We start from the raw sequence: 19,731 nt of genomic DNA, 5'->3' as shown, positions 1-19,731 counted from the left end.
CGCCGAGGACAAATTGTGAATGCAAGACTTCGGTCTGGCAGAGTATAATTAAAAATACGTGCAATCTTTCAAGTTGTTCTTAGTTACAAACAGCTAATTCCGTCGTGGGTACTATCAAATATTAATACTGCATATTTCATAATATTTTATAAATTCGTCGACTTTATCCACGATGTTCTAACGGTGTACGACGAAATTATGTAGTTCATAGCTGCACGTTTCACTTTTATGCGTCGTTAATTATTCGGAAAGGATCACATATCCGGGTTAACCGTACTGTTTTCGTTCGGATTAATTGACTGCATCTGAGTACCGCTAGTTTCGCAACTTCATTTAGCAGAGGATTCGTTAAAGTTAATGGTAAGAGCATTCCAGTTTCCTACATGGTCACTGTCCTCAGCTTTTGAGAAAGTTGGGTCAATGCCTCTTTAAACTAAAAATCAGGCTCAGAAGCTTGTGCGCTCCTCCGTGCGAAAAAATAGTCAAGCTTTTAAAAACAAATTTATTATTAAATGTACATCTATATCTGATAACGGAGTATACGCGAATTGCTCGCTTAAATACTACCTGTACAAAAAACACGAAAACTTATCTCCTTGTCGACAATAACTGCTGAAACTCTTAGGCTTTTCGGTCACATAAATAAGTGTACAAAAGTTCGATCATCTGATCCCAGGCAAACGAAATGTTAATACACGCACCATAAAACTTAGAACCATTTAGTGGTGAACGATTCAACAACAAATTTTAAAAAGCAAACATACGATAAAAAGAATTCCACGGCACGGCAATGCAATGAAAAGCGCAGCTGTGCATCGTGGACATTTCATCAAAGTGAAGTAAATAAATTAAGGAAAAGAAAATGAGAGATTTTCAGTAATGTTAATCATAATGAAAGGAATGTTAAAACGACTGATCGTCACAGTGAAATCATAGCGATTCCAAGTGTGGAGAAATTCGCTTCGATATACTTGTTCTTCACGAAACTCCACCCTTCGAAGCCTACTCGATCAACCACCGATTTCTCGCTTGATCGACAACTAAAGGTACACGTTTCATCTTCAACAACTCTCATGAGAATATTCCAGGCAGTTGGTGAAACGGAATTCTTTCCACCATAATTTACGGCGACATTAATTTTGAGCTTTACGACACCAGGAATATTCTCCCCTACGGAGCAAGAAGGTTACATGCTCGCTCATAAATAGACATTTTCATTTTGAGTCCTCCTCAAATGAAACACTTCAATGGCTACCAAATGGTCTTTAGTACACGTTCATGAGCGTTCCTCTCCGTCTTCTTTCATTTTCTCTTTTAAATCGGTGCTTTTTCTCCAACAGTCATCAGCCAGCTAGTGTTTTATTTGACAACGCTCAATTATTAAACAAGTGTCATGCTGACAGAGTATGCTCGTTGGCCCGCCACGATTGAGTACGTATTTTGTGTTTCAACGGTTCCGCCGTGTCTGCATGTTCGGTGAAATGAACCAGAGAGGTGTTTATCTACAAAATGCGGATCCGCAGAAGGCGCGTGTGCATCTTGGTCGCTACTCACACGGATGCACAGCGCCCAGATCGCCAAATGACCGAGCACTGAAGCGTTAATTGTGAGCTGCGTGTAACCGTAAGATGTATCTCCTCCACTCGTGATAAAGGACATGGAGGCACCATGAATAAACGCACAACTACACGCGCGATTACGCGAACCACGCGACTCCAGTATCACTACCACCCGCATCGGGCATTCGCGATAGGAAAACCATTACGTACAAAAGAAGCAAAGATCCAATAAATTACCCAATCGTTGATCCTGTACCTGCGCGTACACCTTTAGCACGACGATCCTGTTTCACTTTGCGATACAATATCATCACCGCGAGATTACACTGAAATTTCCAAGTGAGCGAAATAAATAAAGTGAACGGAATCGTAAATCGATCGTAGGAAGGAAAAATTAAAGAAAAATGAACGCGAGGCAGCTGGACGCACGCGTTACGCAAGGGCGAACGTAATTGTCCGAATTGGAACGCTCTCTACGATCGCGCGGCTGCCTCGGGAATCTCTTTGACACCCCTCCCGCCTTCCTTGACACTAATCTCGACGAGTACTTGAATTCTTATTTTCTCTGCGTTCCACGTATCGGCTAATAGCCGGTGCTCTACCCTAATTGCGCTGCTCGAAAGGCCGACAAGGACAAGAACGAAAAAGCCGCGCGCGTGCTCCGCGTATGCAGCGGGAGCACGAATTTCCTCCCTAACTAAGGCCACTTTAGGAACCTGGATACGATCCAGCGAAGTGTTTTCGCCGCCTCGCGATACCGTCGTTTCAGGGAGCAGCCCGCGATTCATCCGGATCGAACGGATCGAGTTTCCTTAAACAGCGTCTCCCTAATGATCGCCCGATCGGCCCGATCGGCCATCGGTGAAAGGTCCCTCCAGCGGCGCATCGTCTCGCAGACTCCGTCCGCGCGATCTACCATTTTTTAACCCCGACGCTCCCACGTTAAATGTCTCGTTAAACGGTAACGACTATTTTCTACATTATTTACAGAGTTACAAGGAATGTTGGTGATACTCGTCCCAAGAACGGATGTCCTGGATGCTCTACGGCGTAGAGTCTACGCCGTGTCGTGATGATTCGTCCCGTTGCCTCGCCATCGTTGGTCACGCATCGGCCTCCCCCTGGTATCAACGATGACGAAGCGAGATATCGACTGACTTGGGGGATCGATCGATCGTGCGCGGGGGGGTTAAAGCATCCAGGACATAATAAATATCGACTGTTGCCAGCGTGAAGTGATCACCGTCCTAGGAACGATCGCTATTGCGCCGCCATATCCGGCTATCCGATCGAACTCTTTTCTCGACATTTCTTTCACCTATTCGTTGTCCATTCACCTTGTTCTCGGGGACCACAGCTCTCTTCTCTTGCTCTGTCTCTTCCTCTCCCTGTCGTGCGGACCGCTGTCCCACGGCGAAAGGAGAGATATCTAACGAATTGATTCGCTACATCATACTGACTACTTTACAGGAATACACTAAGAGTTATCGTGGATGCTTTGGACCACCTCAATTACTGAGCTTCGTCGGTAATGATCAGTGAAACGAGCCTAACGATAATGATGGCGGGGTGATGGGTGGCAAATGGTCCCCGCATCGGGGGAAGTTTGGCGGCACCGGTGGAAGATCCGCGTGGGTTCCCACGTGCAGGATCAGGTTCATTCCGATTAATATGTGGAAGAGGAAGTGGCAATGGAACAGCCAGTAACCTGGAAGAAACAGATACGATTAATAGTGATTACTGTTGCCTATGTTCAATTCATTCTGTCGCACCGTTTGTTAAATATAGATCGCAATATAAACGTCATGCCTGCCACGAATCGCTGTCCGTTGACAAGAACGAAATGGAAATTGCAGAGCTTTCGGGGAAGATGGCGCAAACGTGGCGCAATGCGTCTCTTCACTTACCAGGATTATCTGCACGGAATCGGAAAATTACGTAGCCATTATTTGGAACGGCGATGGTGTCCTTGGCAGGTGGCAAATTGAACTGACGGTTGAGGAGACCCCTCTTGTCGAGATCCAACGCGTGCTTCAGATTAATCTTTTTCACGTTCTTGTCGGGGGAACGGCCGATACCAATCACGTTGAAGGCGTAGCCGTGCAAGTGGAATGGATGCGACAGGTTCGGTTGTTGCACTGTAGGAAGTAAACAACGAAGATGAAGTCAATTATCAAGAGACGGGCCCTTCTTTAGCCGACTGTAAATCAACGATTTTATGCGGTAAGATAGTTGACATTCAAGACCACGTACAATACATATACGGCGTGCGGAACGAGCCACAACTTTCTCGTCCCATATATATAAAACGTTCGCAGGTGAAGGGTTAATGAGACATTGGGAAAGCGCTCTTTGCCACGTCGAATCTTTACCTTCGTCTACAAGAACCACCTCGACGACAGCGTTGTGGGGTATATCAACCTGATGAGTGCACATACAGTTGGCCCCGCAGTCAGCTGGCCTGTTGTCCCCGTTACAGAACTGTTCAGGCGGGATGTCGTCGATTTGCGAAAGCGGAGGCGCCGGCGGAAACGTGAACGAGATTTCATCGACGAGAGAAATTACGTGATCTCCGGTCGGCGCGACTGAAAGCATACAGCCAGATCACAAAACGCTCTCATAGATACCGTTACACCGGACCGTTGAATTCCGATTTAGCGGATTCAATGGTAATGAACGGGCACGGTTGCGCCAGACAGATGCAAGAAAAAGAAGCTATGCTCTGAAAGAACCGAGCTGGCGGGATTTTGAAATCGCAGCCTCTTACCCAAGAATCGATTATATGTCTGCGGCTGGAAGACCTCTTCTGGCCTGTAGAAGAGGAAACGGAATGGCAAGAATATTTTCACATCTGGACGCTGCTGGAGAATTCCTTGGTCGATCTGTCGGGCATTCTTCAGCTGGTTCACACAAATCGCGTCCTCTCGTTGGCGGCCGCACATGGCGTCCAGGGGATTCAGTACCTAGCAACGACATTGCAAACTCGAGAAAATGTCTTCTTATCCGTGTACTTGTCACAGAGAAAGTTCGCCGATCTCTGATCTACAGGAATATCGACGAGACTATCCGCGATACAAAGTGGTATCCAAGATGAAAGTTGAAGAGAATGAATTCGTGCAGAACTGATGTTTGAGGGGATAAGAGCTACCCATAGACTGGATTATAAAACTTACAACACCCTGAGGAAGTCCGAAATCGTAGGTCGGAGCGTTGGTGGTCGGCTGATAAGGGCCACGGGCGTAGCGCAATATGCCCAACTGTTGAGCACGTGGAATACCACATTCGCCAAGAGCGCGAACTTGAATCCAGTACGCTCCAACCGGTTGATCGGCGTTTATAACGAAGTCGTACCGTTCGCCTGTAAATCAGAGTAGAAGGGTAACGTTTCGCTTTTACGAGGAGCGATTAAAACGCGTCTGCCTCGCGCTTTCCCTCCCGCGGCGGGGCTGGCAATAAGTATTCTCATACGACGCGGCTGGGGCGGGGGAAGATTTACCAGAGAACGAGATGATGGTCTCCACGTTGACCGGTTGCACCGCCTCACCGTCGGTGGCGATCACGGTGAGCATGTGCCCCTCGAACGTAATCTGAGACGGACAAACCGAGCCGAAGGAATTGATCAGCCGGAAACGATAACGACGCCCGGGTGTTATGGTGAAAACCTCCAGGGGTGTGTTCGTCATGAAGCCGGTGTTGGGGTCCTGCAACACACGGGCAGAAGAGCTTGGAATACGAGCGTGCTGTTCGCCGCACGCGATCGTAGCGCTTCGAGGATAATCTCCACAGGCAGAGAAATTGAAACTGAAGATGAGCCGCGGGTAATTGGAGGTTGCAACGTAATGGAGGGTTCTAGTTTCGAGTGGTAAAGTTCGCTGGAGATGTCTAGACAGATGTCTGAAGGAGTATCATCGTCATACTCTAAATTGTCCTTTTCCGTTGATCAGCACGCTTTCAGGTGCCTGTCCAGTGTTAACGGCAAGACGGCCGGGGAAACGTTCGGCCGCATTCTCGTGGAACCAATCGCTGAGCAGGATGACGTGAGTAGTCAGATCGTAGTCGTAAAGGTGGCTGTTAGGGTCTTTGTTCGGCGGTTGACGGATCACGATGCTTCCGTAAAGACCGTCTATTTTCTGCAAACCAGTGTGAGCGTGCCAGAAATGCGTACCTTCGTTGCCAGCCATCCATTGGTACCTGCGCACAACGCATAATTTCTGTTCAGCCTGCAATGAAGACTTCGGAGCGATGATAAATGATGTTGAATTAGGGAAGGAGTTACAAGGATGGTGAAATCCGCAGTCAGCTTGGATTAGTTTAATGTCGGCTTGTAACGCTCCGCGATGAATGATTACCTGAATGTGCTACCCTCTTGGATGGGACATTGCGTTACGAACGGCACGCCGTCGTAGTATTGGGACTCTCTCTGCCACACACCGTGCCAGTGAATGGTCACTTCCATCCCTTCGATATGATTCTCTACGTCTATCACGACCTTGTCGCCCTGACAGACTTGGATGCTAGGCCCTGGCACCATTCTGTTCGCTGCTAAAATACCCCTCTCCACGCCGTCAGCGAGGACACATTGGCAGTCGCTCCAGACGACGTTAGTTGCGTTCGGGGTGCAAATTTGGCATGCACTGTGGACCAAAGGGAACGGAACAATAAGAATCAATGCGACGTAATTTGCTGTTCAACTGAAGCTTCTTCTACTTTAAGTTACCGCTTGACTAAGTAGAATTGAATCTTTAGGTCTGAAGCTAGGTTTTCCCAATACTCTTCTAAAGATCTTCTTGAATTTTTGCAAGAACTACACATCGCTATGCCATTTGCTGGTGATAAAAACAGAATACTCACGCCCCCAGCACGGTGTAATATTCAAGAGTGAAGTGGTAGTAGCATATCCTAGGTGGTTCGTTGTCCCGGCAAGCCCTGGCACACTCGTCGGGCGAAGAAAGTGACGGATTTCGCCGCAGTTCAGCAGTAGCACGTTCACTGTAGTCCAGAGGTCTCATTCTCGGTGGTCGAACAGTCACCCCCCTGCTACCGAGGTTGTCAATCCCACCGAAACCGCTTCGGAATACTCCGCTACTTGGATGCGTCTGCACCAGGCCATGGCTCGAGGGGAAGAAGCCTGAGGTGTCGTCGGTGAAGATGTTGCCTGTCTTGATAGTGGGGGTCCAGAAGGAGGACGCTGGCGTTTGGTCGACGGTCCCATCTGTAACGAAAGAAGCACACAGAAATGTTTTAGGTCAACACATCTGCATAGACGGTGCTGTAAGCATCGAATACAATTCAAGTTCAAGATCAAACTTGATCTCTCTTGCCTCGCGCATTCCTGGAAACGAAGAAATGTCCTCCATAGACATCAAGACGTCGCCTACTGTAAAATACGAACGTGACGCAACCCGAAGACGGAAACGTGCACATATAAGAAAGATGTTTATACTTTTTCTGGGTGTAACAATAAATTCGGCACAAGAAATAGTGGCACGGAACGACTATAAAGTATAGTGTGGCAAATCTAGATAATTAGCAATTGACGGAAGATAAACCGCGCCGTTTATCGCGGATAAGTAGGTGCTGTAATAATGTAGCGCCGTAAATTATGTAACTACATTTCACTGGATATCACACGTACAGCAGTAACATTACACAGACACTGTAAGGTCGGTCTTCTCATCACGATTATACAACGAAATGAATCTATTCGAAGAAAGTAGAACCGTGCAAAAAAGAGTTACTCGTGGATCAGCCATAAAATCTGCGATCGTTATTCCCCCCTCGGTTGGTAAGGAAAAATGGCCCCGATTAAGGCACGCTGCGGAGAAGAAAACCGCGCTTTGCAGATCTAAGATCGTTCGCTTATCTCGGCCAGCACACCTGTTAGTGCAGCAAAAGTGTACGAGGGAATGGGATTCAGTGGCTCGTAGAAATTTCACGAGCACGGGCGAATCCCCGGATCAAGAAAGCTGTCATCAGGTCATCGTCCACGTCGGTCGTGAGATAATCAACGGTGCTTCGTTGCGCAAGAAACCGCGACTGCGCGTCTTTGCCGGGCAGCAGAGAAAACCTGTCGCGCTCGAAATCGAGCCTGGCCTCTATCATCACGCTCCAGGATAAGTATCGGTATCATAAACAGCGATTAACTCGTTAATTATCGTGGCTGCACGCTGCGACCGCGAGCGTGCACGATAATGGCTATGACTCGCGAACAAAGTGATTTGATGGTCACACAAACACTCCACATTTCCTCGTGCAGCATTTCCCCTTAATTATTACAATGCTCCAGTGACTTCTGCATCGGGCTGTTTTCACTACGCTCCGATGCCTCGCGCCCTGCATGAAAAGCCAATTATGGAGCCCATACGTATCGCAATGTATGTTTACTTTGTATCTACTTCTGATTTCGTTTCGACTGTCCTTCGATCCCACTTCGATTTCGTATTAAAATTATTACAGCCACTTTGCAGCACGCTTCTCTTTGATAATTTCCACGGAACATCGCAAAAGAAATTCACCATTTGATACCTACGCGAATCGTTTTTGCGATAAAGGGATCCCAAGGTTCCCAAGCAGAAAACGATTTAAATGTTCCTCGAACTCATTGCCCCGCTAGTAAATCGTATTCCGTTGGTATGAACACTTGCGAAATCAGTGTCCACTTGCAAAATTATTTCCGTTGACACCCCGGTGCGAATAAACGAGCAGGCGCCAGATTAATTTTCCGCGCGCGACCCGCCAACCGGTTTTCTAACGTGAAAAAATCATTGCAACGGGGAAAAGTCGCGCGCACTGGAATTTCGGATTGCGCAGCGTTGCGTGTGGAAAGTACGGTCGAAGTTGCGCATGGTACCTAGTAGATACCGAACTTCGCGTGGGTAGGTACACCTCTGGCCATATTTGTCCGCTGGAACGTTCAACGATTGCTCTATAATAGGTGTTAGAGATCAGTCCGCTGTGACGGACTGAAAAATTAAGCTATTTTTAAAGATTTTTTTTCTACGTAGGTACAACATATAATGCAATAAATCTTTTTGGCATTTATTAAGCTACTTTTATATTATACAAAAAAAATTTAAAAGAAATTTTTTAATTTGTTTTAAACCTTTAAACGCGATTATCTCAAAACAACATTTTTTTAAATGGTGCAAGTGATTGCAAAAAAACTATTTGACCAATCAGTTTGAAAATTTTACACGTTATTCAGCACATCAGTGGCTATGGCCGGGACCACGGAAACCTTTTTTGATTAAACATTTTATATTTTTCACAAGGCGAAATGTTTGAAAAAATTTACCGCATTTCGACACTTAAACTTCAAACCTCCGCCATTTTGTTTATTTTGTATCAATAACAATAATAATTCTGTTCCCGGCGATAACCACACTCATAATGATTACAACACACTTTGAATTTTTTGTTTCAAATGCGGCGTTTTCCTGGAATCACCTGCACCAGCACTACATCGCTTTCTCAAGGCGCTCACATCAGTGCGATATATATTTAAAAAAAACTATAAAAAATTTAAAATAGATTTTTTTATACTGTCAATAAGTGTATTAATAAGTAGACAAAACATTATTTACGTTGGACATTCCGTTTATGTACTAAAAAATGACAATTTTTCTTGTTTTCACAGTAGACTGACCCCTTAAGGCCGTACTGGACTATTGAAATCTCGAAAAATCGATTTTTGTATTATTATTAATTCTGCAAGTGTCATCCTTTGCGAACATGTGCAAAATATGAGAGAAATAGAAATAGCGGATAAGAATGCCTTTGCTAAGGCTATACTAGATAGGTAGCATCATTTGGTAAGAGTTCTCTATCTTAGATAGTTGTATCCCCCCTTTATCCTTATAACGAAGATAGCTGAATATAAGTATATGAAAATGTATTAATTAGGTGTAATAATTAATACCCCTTCTTTCGCCGTAACCGCGTTAAACATCTACATGTTGATCATGAGGAAGAGGCGCACAGTACAATTAAACGATCAAACGAACTTACCTGTAAGTGAAGTTCGATCATAATTGTATGAAGCGCCTCTTCCGAAATGATCAGTCCCACCTCAGTAACTTTTCCCTTTCTCAAGAGCAACCTTGAGACCCCTAATAGAAATTACTCACCCAAAAGCATTTTGCTTTTAGATGATTGGTTCACCTCGAACTATGTACACGGACTACAGCTGCGCGCTACGCAGAACCATCTTTAGCGTTAAATAACTTCAATAATTATTTTCAACATTCTAACAATTTTTTTTAATTACTTGTAAAAGCGGTCCTAAAAAACTGTGAAAAGTACCGCTATAGTGATTATTTGGTATTTAAGCGATCCAACCCAAAAGAAACCGTCGATTTTAGTTGTTTAATAGTTCTGTAAATCCTTGACAGAACCTTGGCCATACTCAGAGGATCTGAAGGAATATAATTCTGTATTGTCGTAGAATTCAGACTCACACCATGTTCCTGTACATAAAGAGCACTAAGGTGTTTTATATTCACTGAATCACAGTGTACTCACAATAATTTCCGTTCTATGTTTTAGATCCGATAGAAAAACAAGATTGTACCAGAATTGCGTTTCGATGTTTGACTACCCTTGTGCAACTATAGACACTCGGCATAAAGGGTTATAGTATTGCAATTCACCATTCTATCCGGTCGCACACCAGGCGGTCGGCCTCGTCCGCGACTGGCATAGGTGTGCATTATTTACGATCCTGCACCGAACGTCCATCGCGACGGAAAAATTCTCCTCGGGATGAATTATACCGCTCCCTTGGTATGCGAGTTCTTTTGCCGGGCAGCCATACCCGGAGAGCTTTCGAGTCACGATAGCTTGGAAGCTTCTGTGTGTGCCTGCAGCATGCCACGACTTTAGTAAACGATATTCAAGGTTCTGAGAATGAGAGTGAATCGAGTGAATTTCACATGGTTTCCAGAAGTCAGCTCTTAGAATGCGATTGCTTAGAAAAAATCGTCTGAAAATGAAATCGTTGATAATTTAAACGAAGAGAAACCGATGTTTCGTTATTTAATTTCTTCGTATTCCATTAGAAAGGATTATCTATATGTATGTCACGTGTCGCGTTTAAACAAATTGACTGTAAATCACGAATCAAGCGTTTGCAGAATATAAGCTTCGAGCATCGAAGCACCCACCCCACAAATCTTCCCAGAATCAATATACATAGCTCCAATGCATAGAAATTACCGACACTTCTAAGATGTGTATGGAAGTCGCTGTTTCGCAACGTTTCCCTGGAAAATTCAGGTAGATCGTTAGAGAAGTTTCTCCAGACGATCGGCGGCGGTTCCCTGCGGTACATAATCCAAATGGCGATTCCAATTGCATATCCACCTGGTTTCGTCGATCTTCAGAGCCGCGTAAGGAAATCGAACGTTTCCAGACCTGGATCAACACGAGTCGCAGCACTAACTGGGAACGCAATATTCAATAATTGCCCCATTTCGCGTGGCTTTCGTTGGTCCTCGTCAGCGCGTGCAGCGCGAAAGTCTTGAACCCACTTGTTACCGATCGTTACGAATCGAACCACCCAGGCCGAATGAAATACGACTCGCTCGCGGAAAATCGAAGTGTCGCAACGACATTTTAGCAACGGGATACCCTAAATTACGAGACGCTGCTATTTATAAAAAAGTAACAGATCAGGCCAGCTTTTTCTTTGCTACCTCGCAGCCAATTTCGTAAATAGACCGCTTGCGCAACCAGCGGAGCAAGAAAAGGATGCAGATCTGGATTTATTGCCGCCAGAGATTCAGTAAATCTCTCGATTTTGTTCCATATCCGCCTCCCGGCGCACGGTAGCCCAGCTTCGGTGCTCAACAATTCACTTCCCTGATTTACTATCCGCTGCGAAGCCATGGAGCCGGCAACAAATGCGCCGCAATTTCGTATCACAGAGCTCCACCCCTCGGCGCGAGTGTCCCGAATACAGAATACGGCTGGTGCGCGCGGAAGAATTTGAAATATTAAATTAATCGAGTCTGCCACGCGGATAAACGAGGCTTAATCGTCGAATCGAAAGCTCCGTCTCGCCGCAACGCTTCAGCCGGCAATTCCGCGAAACCGCATTCTGTTGTATTTCTAATGCAAGATTGTTGCTAGACCGTTCGGGCGCCGCAAATGGCGATGCAAAGCCAATACGAGCGAAATCTATGAAGACATTTATTAAGGGTAAAAGTAGAAAGCGTGAATAATTCATGCGAACAATGATCTTTCGAATCAGATTCCGATAGGCGCCGGAATGTCGGCGCAGCGACGGGAAAATGGAATCGAAACGAAGGCGTCGAGGAAACGTCAGGAGAGTTGACGCTCCGCGTCGCGGCCCGGCGCTTGAAGAAACGCGCGCGCACAATTAGAAACGGTCGAACGACTTGTCCCAGGCGATAACTCCGTCGGGACTTTCACTGTGCATACATACCTGGCGCTGCACCCCCAACGACAGATCTCCCCGTCCGATGTGTCATCATACAGTGGCACAGCCCCCCCGGCCGGTGCCGCATCGCGCCGGTTTCATTATATAATTTTCATAGCTTTACGTAACGAGAACGCGATCGCGCGTACGGGGAAACGCGGTTTACATAATCTAGGCTGATCCGCGGTGTCCCCGGCTAGAGAGTCCACCCACGAGTCGCGAGTGGAAGCCGTCACGCGGATGCTCTTTGTGATGACAGCGCGATGAAGCAATGTCGTGCCAGCCCAGTTGTACGACGCGCCGCAGTACAAACAATGCACGGCTGTGTGTAATAAGCCGGCCAATTTCTTCGTCGGCGCTGGAGAAACGTCAGCGTCGTCGGCCTGACGTAGAAGTAATGGTTACGCATGGGAAGACAGATGAGTCCGCCCGGGCGAAAATGGAAAAGCGAATTCCAGTTCAAAACTACTGTTTGCGTTTTTCTTTTTGTGTCCCGAAGTATGATCGTATCTCTCACCTATATGTCAAAACGTCTTGGTTACGTATGCCTCAGCGCTGGATTTTCCATTTATGTTGTATCGTTCGCAAAATACTCTCGTCTCATGTCCCGCCTTATCTCTATAATATTCTTCGCAATAATCTTTCTTACCATGGGCCTAATTCTCGTTCAACTCGACACCAAAGTCTCCTTTCCATACCGACACACTTGACATCTAAATTTCAATCATCCTTTGCTTATATTTCGGCTCATTACTATAATTCCCTCCCACCTGATATTCGAGGTTTAAATTCGTTTCCTGATTTTAAATGTAAAGCTCGGCGATATATATGGTTACATTATGCGTCACAATAACTTTCTTGTTTCTTAATGTTGGTTAGTTTTTAGTCATTTAGTTAGTTATTTAGTTATGGTTAGGCTTCTGACGGTATTGTAGCCTCGCCATTTACTTCGCTTGTCTTTATGTATTATTTTCTTCTCTGGATGTGTCAAGTAATAAAGACAAATAATAATAATAATAATAATAATAATAATAATAATAATTGCGCTATGAGTTTGGAACATCCACATGTGATTGTAAGAGCCCGCCGGGACTTTCAACGCTCGCGAAGTTTTTTTCAAACGAAGATTTGAGCCACAGGATTCTGAAGAATCGAAGAGGAGGCCACGTGGCGTACTTTCATTAAACCCCTTCACTTTCATCCAGCGATTGTCAGTAGCATATCGCGGATAATCATGTGGGCCTGGTTAAATTCGCTGTCATTAAATTTCTGCCAGACACGTCAAAGTTGTGGAAGATATTAACGTCTCACTCGGGTGTCTTTTTGTCGGCTCTCGAGTCCCGTCAGATCAATTTGCGGCAACTTCTCATTCCGCGCGAGGGCTTTTTCTTCTGCGTACCATGTCCTTTTGGTTTTGGGAGCGGCAACTCTCTCGCGCCGATTATTCCCCCGCGTTCTCGCTCTTGAACCGTGCAATTTGCTCTTTCTGCGCATTCAAAGAGTATTTGCGCCTCGGTTCGATCCATTTCGCACGCTGAAAAGGATCCTTCGAGACAACGGAGGCCGAACTGGCACGGAGGAAACAGGGGACCACTAAATGTCAGGGCTTCGACGTTGCCCCTGTCACGAGTCCAAGTTTGTCCTTTCATGGGAATGCAATTGAACTTTCGGTTTCCACTTAAGTGGGGGCGAGAATGCTGGTACATACGTGGAGAAGGTCTGCTTGCGCATTGAACTGTCAGAAGACACTGCGCGTTCCGATGCTTCTTAGATTAGCTCCTGTTCGATGCAGACGACTCGCCAAAGGTTTCGAACTTCGGTAGGCACGACTCTAATCGAGCTACGCGACTAAACTACGGTACTATTTACATAAGTAGTTCCCCGCTAACGTGTTGTGCATATGCCTTCATTTGCACGTAAACACCTGCCAATGGTTTCGTTTCCTCTGCTCGTTTCTCATAACTCGCACGCGCGAATAAAACTGGAGCATAGAAAGTGGAAAATATAATGAAATCCCTGCAAACCGTATTCAAGGACAAGCAATGTTCAATGTCCGAATTTCGCGCAGGCGTTTTACAAACGAGGATAGATAATTGATGGTTCGACCAAGCGATTAGATAGCGATGCAAAATCGATAGCCCCTGAATGACGTTCATGAATTAGACGAAATATATTTGTAATGGACCGATGAGCGCGCGTATCGCGGCCTATAACGGATAGTCGACAGAATATGCTACGGTATACTCACGAGCATGCGCTAGGAAGTGAGAGCCCGCTCTAATCCACGTTGCGTGATGATATTACGTTTTATCGTGTGTCGATAAAGATCGCGAAAATTATTTCCCGCACAATTAGACGGTTAAATTATTTATGTTGTTACGCAATCCGACTCGCTCCCCTCGCAGGCATTATTCGTCGATAATAGAACCACCTTTTGGAGGTGGACTTCGAAACCGGGTGGACGAATTCGAAACGATATTTGGCGCGGTTGGGAGTGACGAAGTGTGCTGAGGCTTGCTCTCCGTAGACACGTCGTTAAAGGTATTTGCAGCCGTGGGAGTCATGGGATTTCGCGCTGGAGATTCATCTTTCTAAAGTTCAAACAAAAGGTAAAGTTCAAATAAAAGTGAAGCCGCAACGGAACGGTATCGACACGAGCTGGGTTTTATGTTGTGACTCGATCGTGGCATCGCGTCCTCGTTCTAGCTGTCGATGACCGAGGGATCGAAATGCCAAAGTGATTAAGAAAGCACGCGAGAAGTATCGATGGAGCATGATCCATTAAAAGTCTTTCTAAGGACTAATATTTTATGCTGAATCGGGCTGAACTCCGGCTAATCTCTAATATTCGAGCCCAGTCGTGATCTGTAATATTCGAGTCGTCTAATAACTCAAACTGCATCTACGAAACAATTGACTCTTAATTTCTCTGCAACATCTGCAACAAAGTTTTCCAGCAAACTCGACCGATCTGATATTCAAGTTGACTCTAGGAAAAGGGTGAAATATACCCACGTGAAACACTGGAATCGTCGCAGAAAAGATATTTGCGGATAATGTTTTCCACAATCAATGTCCGAATACCATGCATTTATGGCGAGAGACGATGATGCTGCGTGTTGCAGAGCGTAGCGCGAGATAGAAAGTGCGATGATCCGGGAATGAACTTGGCCTTGTCCTTGTCCTCGTCTCATCTTACGGAGAACGCTTAAACGGTCTCTCGCTTGTGCAAAAGCGAGGTATTGTGCAAACCGCCGGTCGAGAGCCGACGGTTGCTAGAAGGTGAAGGGAAGGTGCACCGGGTGTTGTTGCATCGTGGTTCGCGCGCTTCGTAACGATGCCGCATAAACACCACTTCGATTGCGCTAATGAATGTAATAACGGTCCACTCAAACGGTGGCTTTCTAGTCACTGGATTACGTTTAGATTGCTACGCGTTCTTCTCTACGCAGAGACTCTAACTATATTTGCGATTCAACTGTTGCTAGGCGTTTATTCTTTCATTACGCCGAGCCTATCACTTCGGCATGATTCATATCGCAGTGATTAATCGTAATGCTTGTCAGTTGGTTTAGCAAGTGGTATCATTTTTCATTTGCCCTTAAATTATTTTCCATTTTGATGCTTAATGCGCGGGAGAATCTCACTCATCTATCACGCGGTTTCTCAGCTTTTTGCAGTAGGTAACATGCATTCCCGCGTGTCCACGTCCTAATCCGAAGCCTAAGCTCCCCTGGTAGCTGACTACTCTTCGAAATTACTTCCACATAAATTAGATCTCCGAGGCAGAAATCTTATTTCACATTTTCGAACCATCCCGGAGCGAAGAGCCATTTGCTTCCCGGTGGAATGAGAGACTTCATCTCTCCCTGTAATTAAATCCAAAGAATCCAACAATCTCATCGTCTGCCGTGGACAGGAACGTTCCACTTCCGTACTGTTACACGACGGTTCGTTTCATTAAAGAAAACATCTTTCTTGGGGCAGCGCGCGGGCTTCAACGCTTAAATTCCGATAGTTCCGCAATAAATCTGCAGTTTAAGCAAGGCAGTCGTAAGCGGCTTTGAATTAATCACCATCTCCAGCGGCTGATACAAGTGAAAGGCTTATCTCGAGCAACGCGACGCCGGAAGTTCGCTCGCACGCTCGTCACGGCATTTCACGGCCGATACTATCGTTAAAATTGTCCCACTAACATTCGAGATCGCGCTTCCTCTAATTCCCAACGAATTTTATGCTCCGTCGAGCAATCAGCTGGGCCCCCGGTGGAATACTTTCGTTGGCAATCCTTCCATGAAATTACTGCTCCACCTACGCCCCACTTCTTCTACACCCTCTTCTTGTCCTTCTCTCTCGCGACTCAGCCTCCTTCCACGTTCTCCAAAGTGGTAAAAAAAATCCTCGACTTTCCCCTCGATTTCGAATCCAAAGGGAAACTGTTAATGCTATTGTAAACTCCTCCGCCCGACGTTTCCCAACGATTTCCCTTATCGTCGCCTCGAATGTCCCGTCGGAATACATAAGCACGTACATGTAAAAAAGAAATCAGGTTTACGCGACAGGTGTATTTATTCGCATTCTTCAGACTTTTATTGGGCCCTGACGCTGGCTCGAACGTTTCTAGGTTAAACGGCTCCTAATGTATCAGTGTTGCTGAGAGCGATTTGCGTCTACTCACGGTTAAACTTACGAGCCTCAGATCTTATCGATTATCCCAGCGAGAGAGTGTCAATTAAGATCTTGTACGGACGTGACTCAACGCTATCGCCGCGTGTTATCTTTCCCCGTCGTCTTTTTGAGCCCGGCGTTCCATATTGTATTTTTCGTAACGCCGCTTATAATGACCATTATTAATTCCGTGGAAATCGGCCTCAATCATTGTGGAAACGATACCGCTCGAAAGCCGCTCGGGACGATGGAAGAATTTCCAAAATGACAGAGGATAGATGGATCTTACGTCGCAGCGTAAATCGGCAGTTATCAATAACCGCGTGTATTAATTACAAACTATATTTCATATTTAAAGCATATTCATTAACGTTATCGACGTCCCAGTATTATCCTCGGCGTTAAGTGTGTTAGCAGATCCAGCTACGCGTCTAGGTCAATGCTTCTCGTCGCGAGAGCTCCGGCCCCTTTCTCTCATCTTTATTTTTATTTCCATCCATCCGACTGTCTAGCAGAAGCGCACAGTCGCCTGATGATTTGCGGTTTAGTTTTCGCGAGGGGCCGCTCGAAGAGCACGTGAACCATGCTCACGGGCAATGAATACGCCTACACGATGCTTCGAGATGTCGCTCGCCGGAGGAGAACGATCTCCGTTGTACTGGAGCATCGTTCATCCGCCACAGTTATGCGAAACACGGCCCGCGAGGTTCGTAATTTCTGTAGCTAAAGGTTACGTTGTTCTGGGAGATTATCTAACAAGGTTTATGGGACAACGATCGATGTAGAAGCAATGCTGGTGCGCGGTACTCTCAGAGAGCTATGAACTGTCAGATCTTTAGCCAAACAGTGGAGTGACGTAACCGATCGATGCAAATGTGTGCTCCAAATGAGTTCTTCTGAATGGAACTGGTTCGTACCAGGAAAATTGAGAAGGTTGGAACTGGAATTACTTGTCTGCGTATGCATAACGTTTAGGACGATGGAACGAACGTTTCCTGCGGTTTCAACTTCTGCCTATCGCACAGGCATTTCGAATAACCCCATTGCCACCGACGGCTAGAAAGCCAGGGTTCCTGGTCGCATAAATGTGCAATTATGCGGCGAGATAAAAGAGAAGTCTTGAAAATTGTGCGCCTTCTATGACAAGACGCGGGGTGCAAAGTGGCATTAAAGACCGTATGCAATTGTATCACGTCTCAGCTACGTTTCCTCCTGTTCCCGTAGAAAAAGCCGCCGGCGAGTGGACAAAGCTTTCTCGCCAATTATAATCAAGGATCCAGTTTCCGTTCAGCCGCGATTTCTCACCACCGCGGACCTTGATAATACGATGAAAAACGCAAGCATCGCTTACGACCGTTTGTTGAAGTGAAACCAGCCTACTGAAGAAAGACGTTACATCACGGCCGCCATTCCTTTTTATTAACTTTCAATTTACTACTGGAAATTGTCTGTCACATTGCACAATTTTATATACGCGTAGAAACGCGAAAAAAGTCACCGGCGACGGCGCGCGAGAAAGGGGGCGAAATTATCCGATTCGAATCCTCGATCGGGCGATACCGTGGCCGGTATCTTAAGCGGAACCGTCTGACGAGGATTCGACCCGAAAGAAAGCCGTTCGTCTTCCATTTAAAGGTAACGCGGAACACAATGCAAATTTCGGGTCACGAGAAATCTACCCTGGGCAACGTGTGCACGGTGAAACGCGACGTCGTTTTTGAAGGCGCCCAGAGTCCCTTTTCTTAAAGGAGAATGAGGTTGCGTTAGGATCGCTTAGCCAGAAGGAAAATCCAATTACGCTTTCATAACGTGCACGTAATCTTATTGTACTTTGATCAAGTAGATACCAACGTTACGATCCTAAAGGCCTAGTCGGAAAGTGGTACTCCAGCCCATTCAACTGGGTTTCGTCTCTGTATTGGTCGTGGGTGATCGTTTAGATCGCCGATGATCGGCTCCTTCGTGGTAGCCAGATCACCTTCGATGGCTCGCTAAAGGGGATTGGATCGAGCTCTCTCGGCGACGATAGAAGCGGAAGGCCAGGTACCGTTGCCACGATCGGCTTGCACGAGCAACGAATCAGGCCGAGATCGGTTTCGTTCGCGTTTGATTGGTTGCGTGCTGGACAAGTAGTGATGCAGAAAGCGTGACACAGTTTTAGACGAATGATCGTGAGACAGCTGGCTCGCTTCGGAAATAGAGAGTGATCTGGCATCCCAAGGATCGCGATAGATCTGCCGATCTGAGCAACTATGCGCGTACGAATGATGTTTTCACCGTTACAGTGACCTAGCACGTTTAGCAGATGCGTCCAGCTACCTGGTCAGAGAACCACGGATCAATATTATGTTTCCTACGATCCTTTCGAACGATTGGAATACAATTTTTGCTTTGGTTGCACGCTTTTGAATATTGTAGGAATAGGTTCTGTAAGTCCTATGCGTTTCGGGAGCCACGGGAAAAAGGACCTCGGGCGATGGGACTCGAACTCACGATCTTGAGGATCCTCTGCTCACTGGTCAGCCACTTAAGGGGTCATTCTACTTTGAACGGCCGAAAAATTAAGCTATTTGTAAAGATTTTTTTCTGAGTAAATTACAACATATAACGAAATAAATCTTCTTGTTATTTATTAAGCTACTCTTATATTGTACAAAAATAATTTAAGAAGCATTTTTGCAATTTGTTTTAATTGTTTATTTACAGTGTCAATATGGCTCCTAAAAAGAAGAGGTACGTTCACGGCGTAGGTGATTTCCCGGCTCAGGCTTATCCGAAACAAAAAATTCCGAAAGATTCTTAATCTGTATGAGTGTCGCTAGAGCCCCTAGCTGGATTAATAATTTTTGTCGAGAAATAACCGAGATTTTTCTCATGTAACACCCGAGAATACAAGCTTTTGGGTGTTTGGCCAAACTTTTTTTTCCAAACCGGCGTCATTTTTTTACGTTTCAACAAAAATTGTTAATTGTGCTAGGGGCTATAGCGACACTCATACAGATTAAGAATCTTTTGGAATTTTTTGTTTCGGATATGCCTGAACCGGGAAATCACCCACGCCGTGAA

The 19,731-nt window shown here is 45.8% G+C and overlaps 1 protein-coding gene across 3 annotated transcripts in view; it reads right to left on the bottom strand.

Moving 5' to 3' along the window:
- Positions 1 to 488: 488 nt before the first annotated feature.
- Positions 489 to 19,731, bottom strand: part of LOC143378819 (uncharacterized) — a 43,200-nt gene continuing 23,957 nt past the window's right edge. For all 3 annotated transcript variants that reach the window (XM_076830822.1, XM_076830823.1, XM_076830824.1), the window contains exons 2-10: positions 6,411 to 6,771; positions 5,909 to 6,193; positions 5,477 to 5,750; positions 5,056 to 5,260; positions 4,733 to 4,917; positions 4,327 to 4,522; positions 3,932 to 4,144; positions 3,467 to 3,697; positions 489 to 3,267 (exon numbers count right to left, since the gene is read on the bottom strand). In XM_076830822.1, coding sequence (XP_076686937.1) covers positions 3,095 to 3,267; positions 3,467 to 3,697; positions 3,932 to 4,144; positions 4,327 to 4,522; positions 4,733 to 4,917; positions 5,056 to 5,260; positions 5,477 to 5,750; positions 5,909 to 6,193; positions 6,411 to 6,771 — 2,123 coding nt within the window. In that variant the 3' untranslated portion in view covers positions 489 to 3,094. The remainder of the gene's footprint in view (positions 3,268 to 3,466; positions 3,698 to 3,931; positions 4,145 to 4,326; positions 4,523 to 4,732; positions 4,918 to 5,055; positions 5,261 to 5,476; positions 5,751 to 5,908; positions 6,194 to 6,410; positions 6,772 to 19,731) is intronic.

The sequence above is a fragment of the Andrena cerasifolii genome, chromosome 2, assembly GCF_050908995.1.
Source record: "Andrena cerasifolii isolate SP2316 chromosome 2, iyAndCera1_principal, whole genome shotgun sequence".
NCBI lineage: Eukaryota > Metazoa > Arthropoda > Insecta > Hymenoptera > Andrenidae > Andrena > Andrena cerasifolii.
This window is presented reverse-complemented; position numbering and strand designations above follow the sequence as displayed.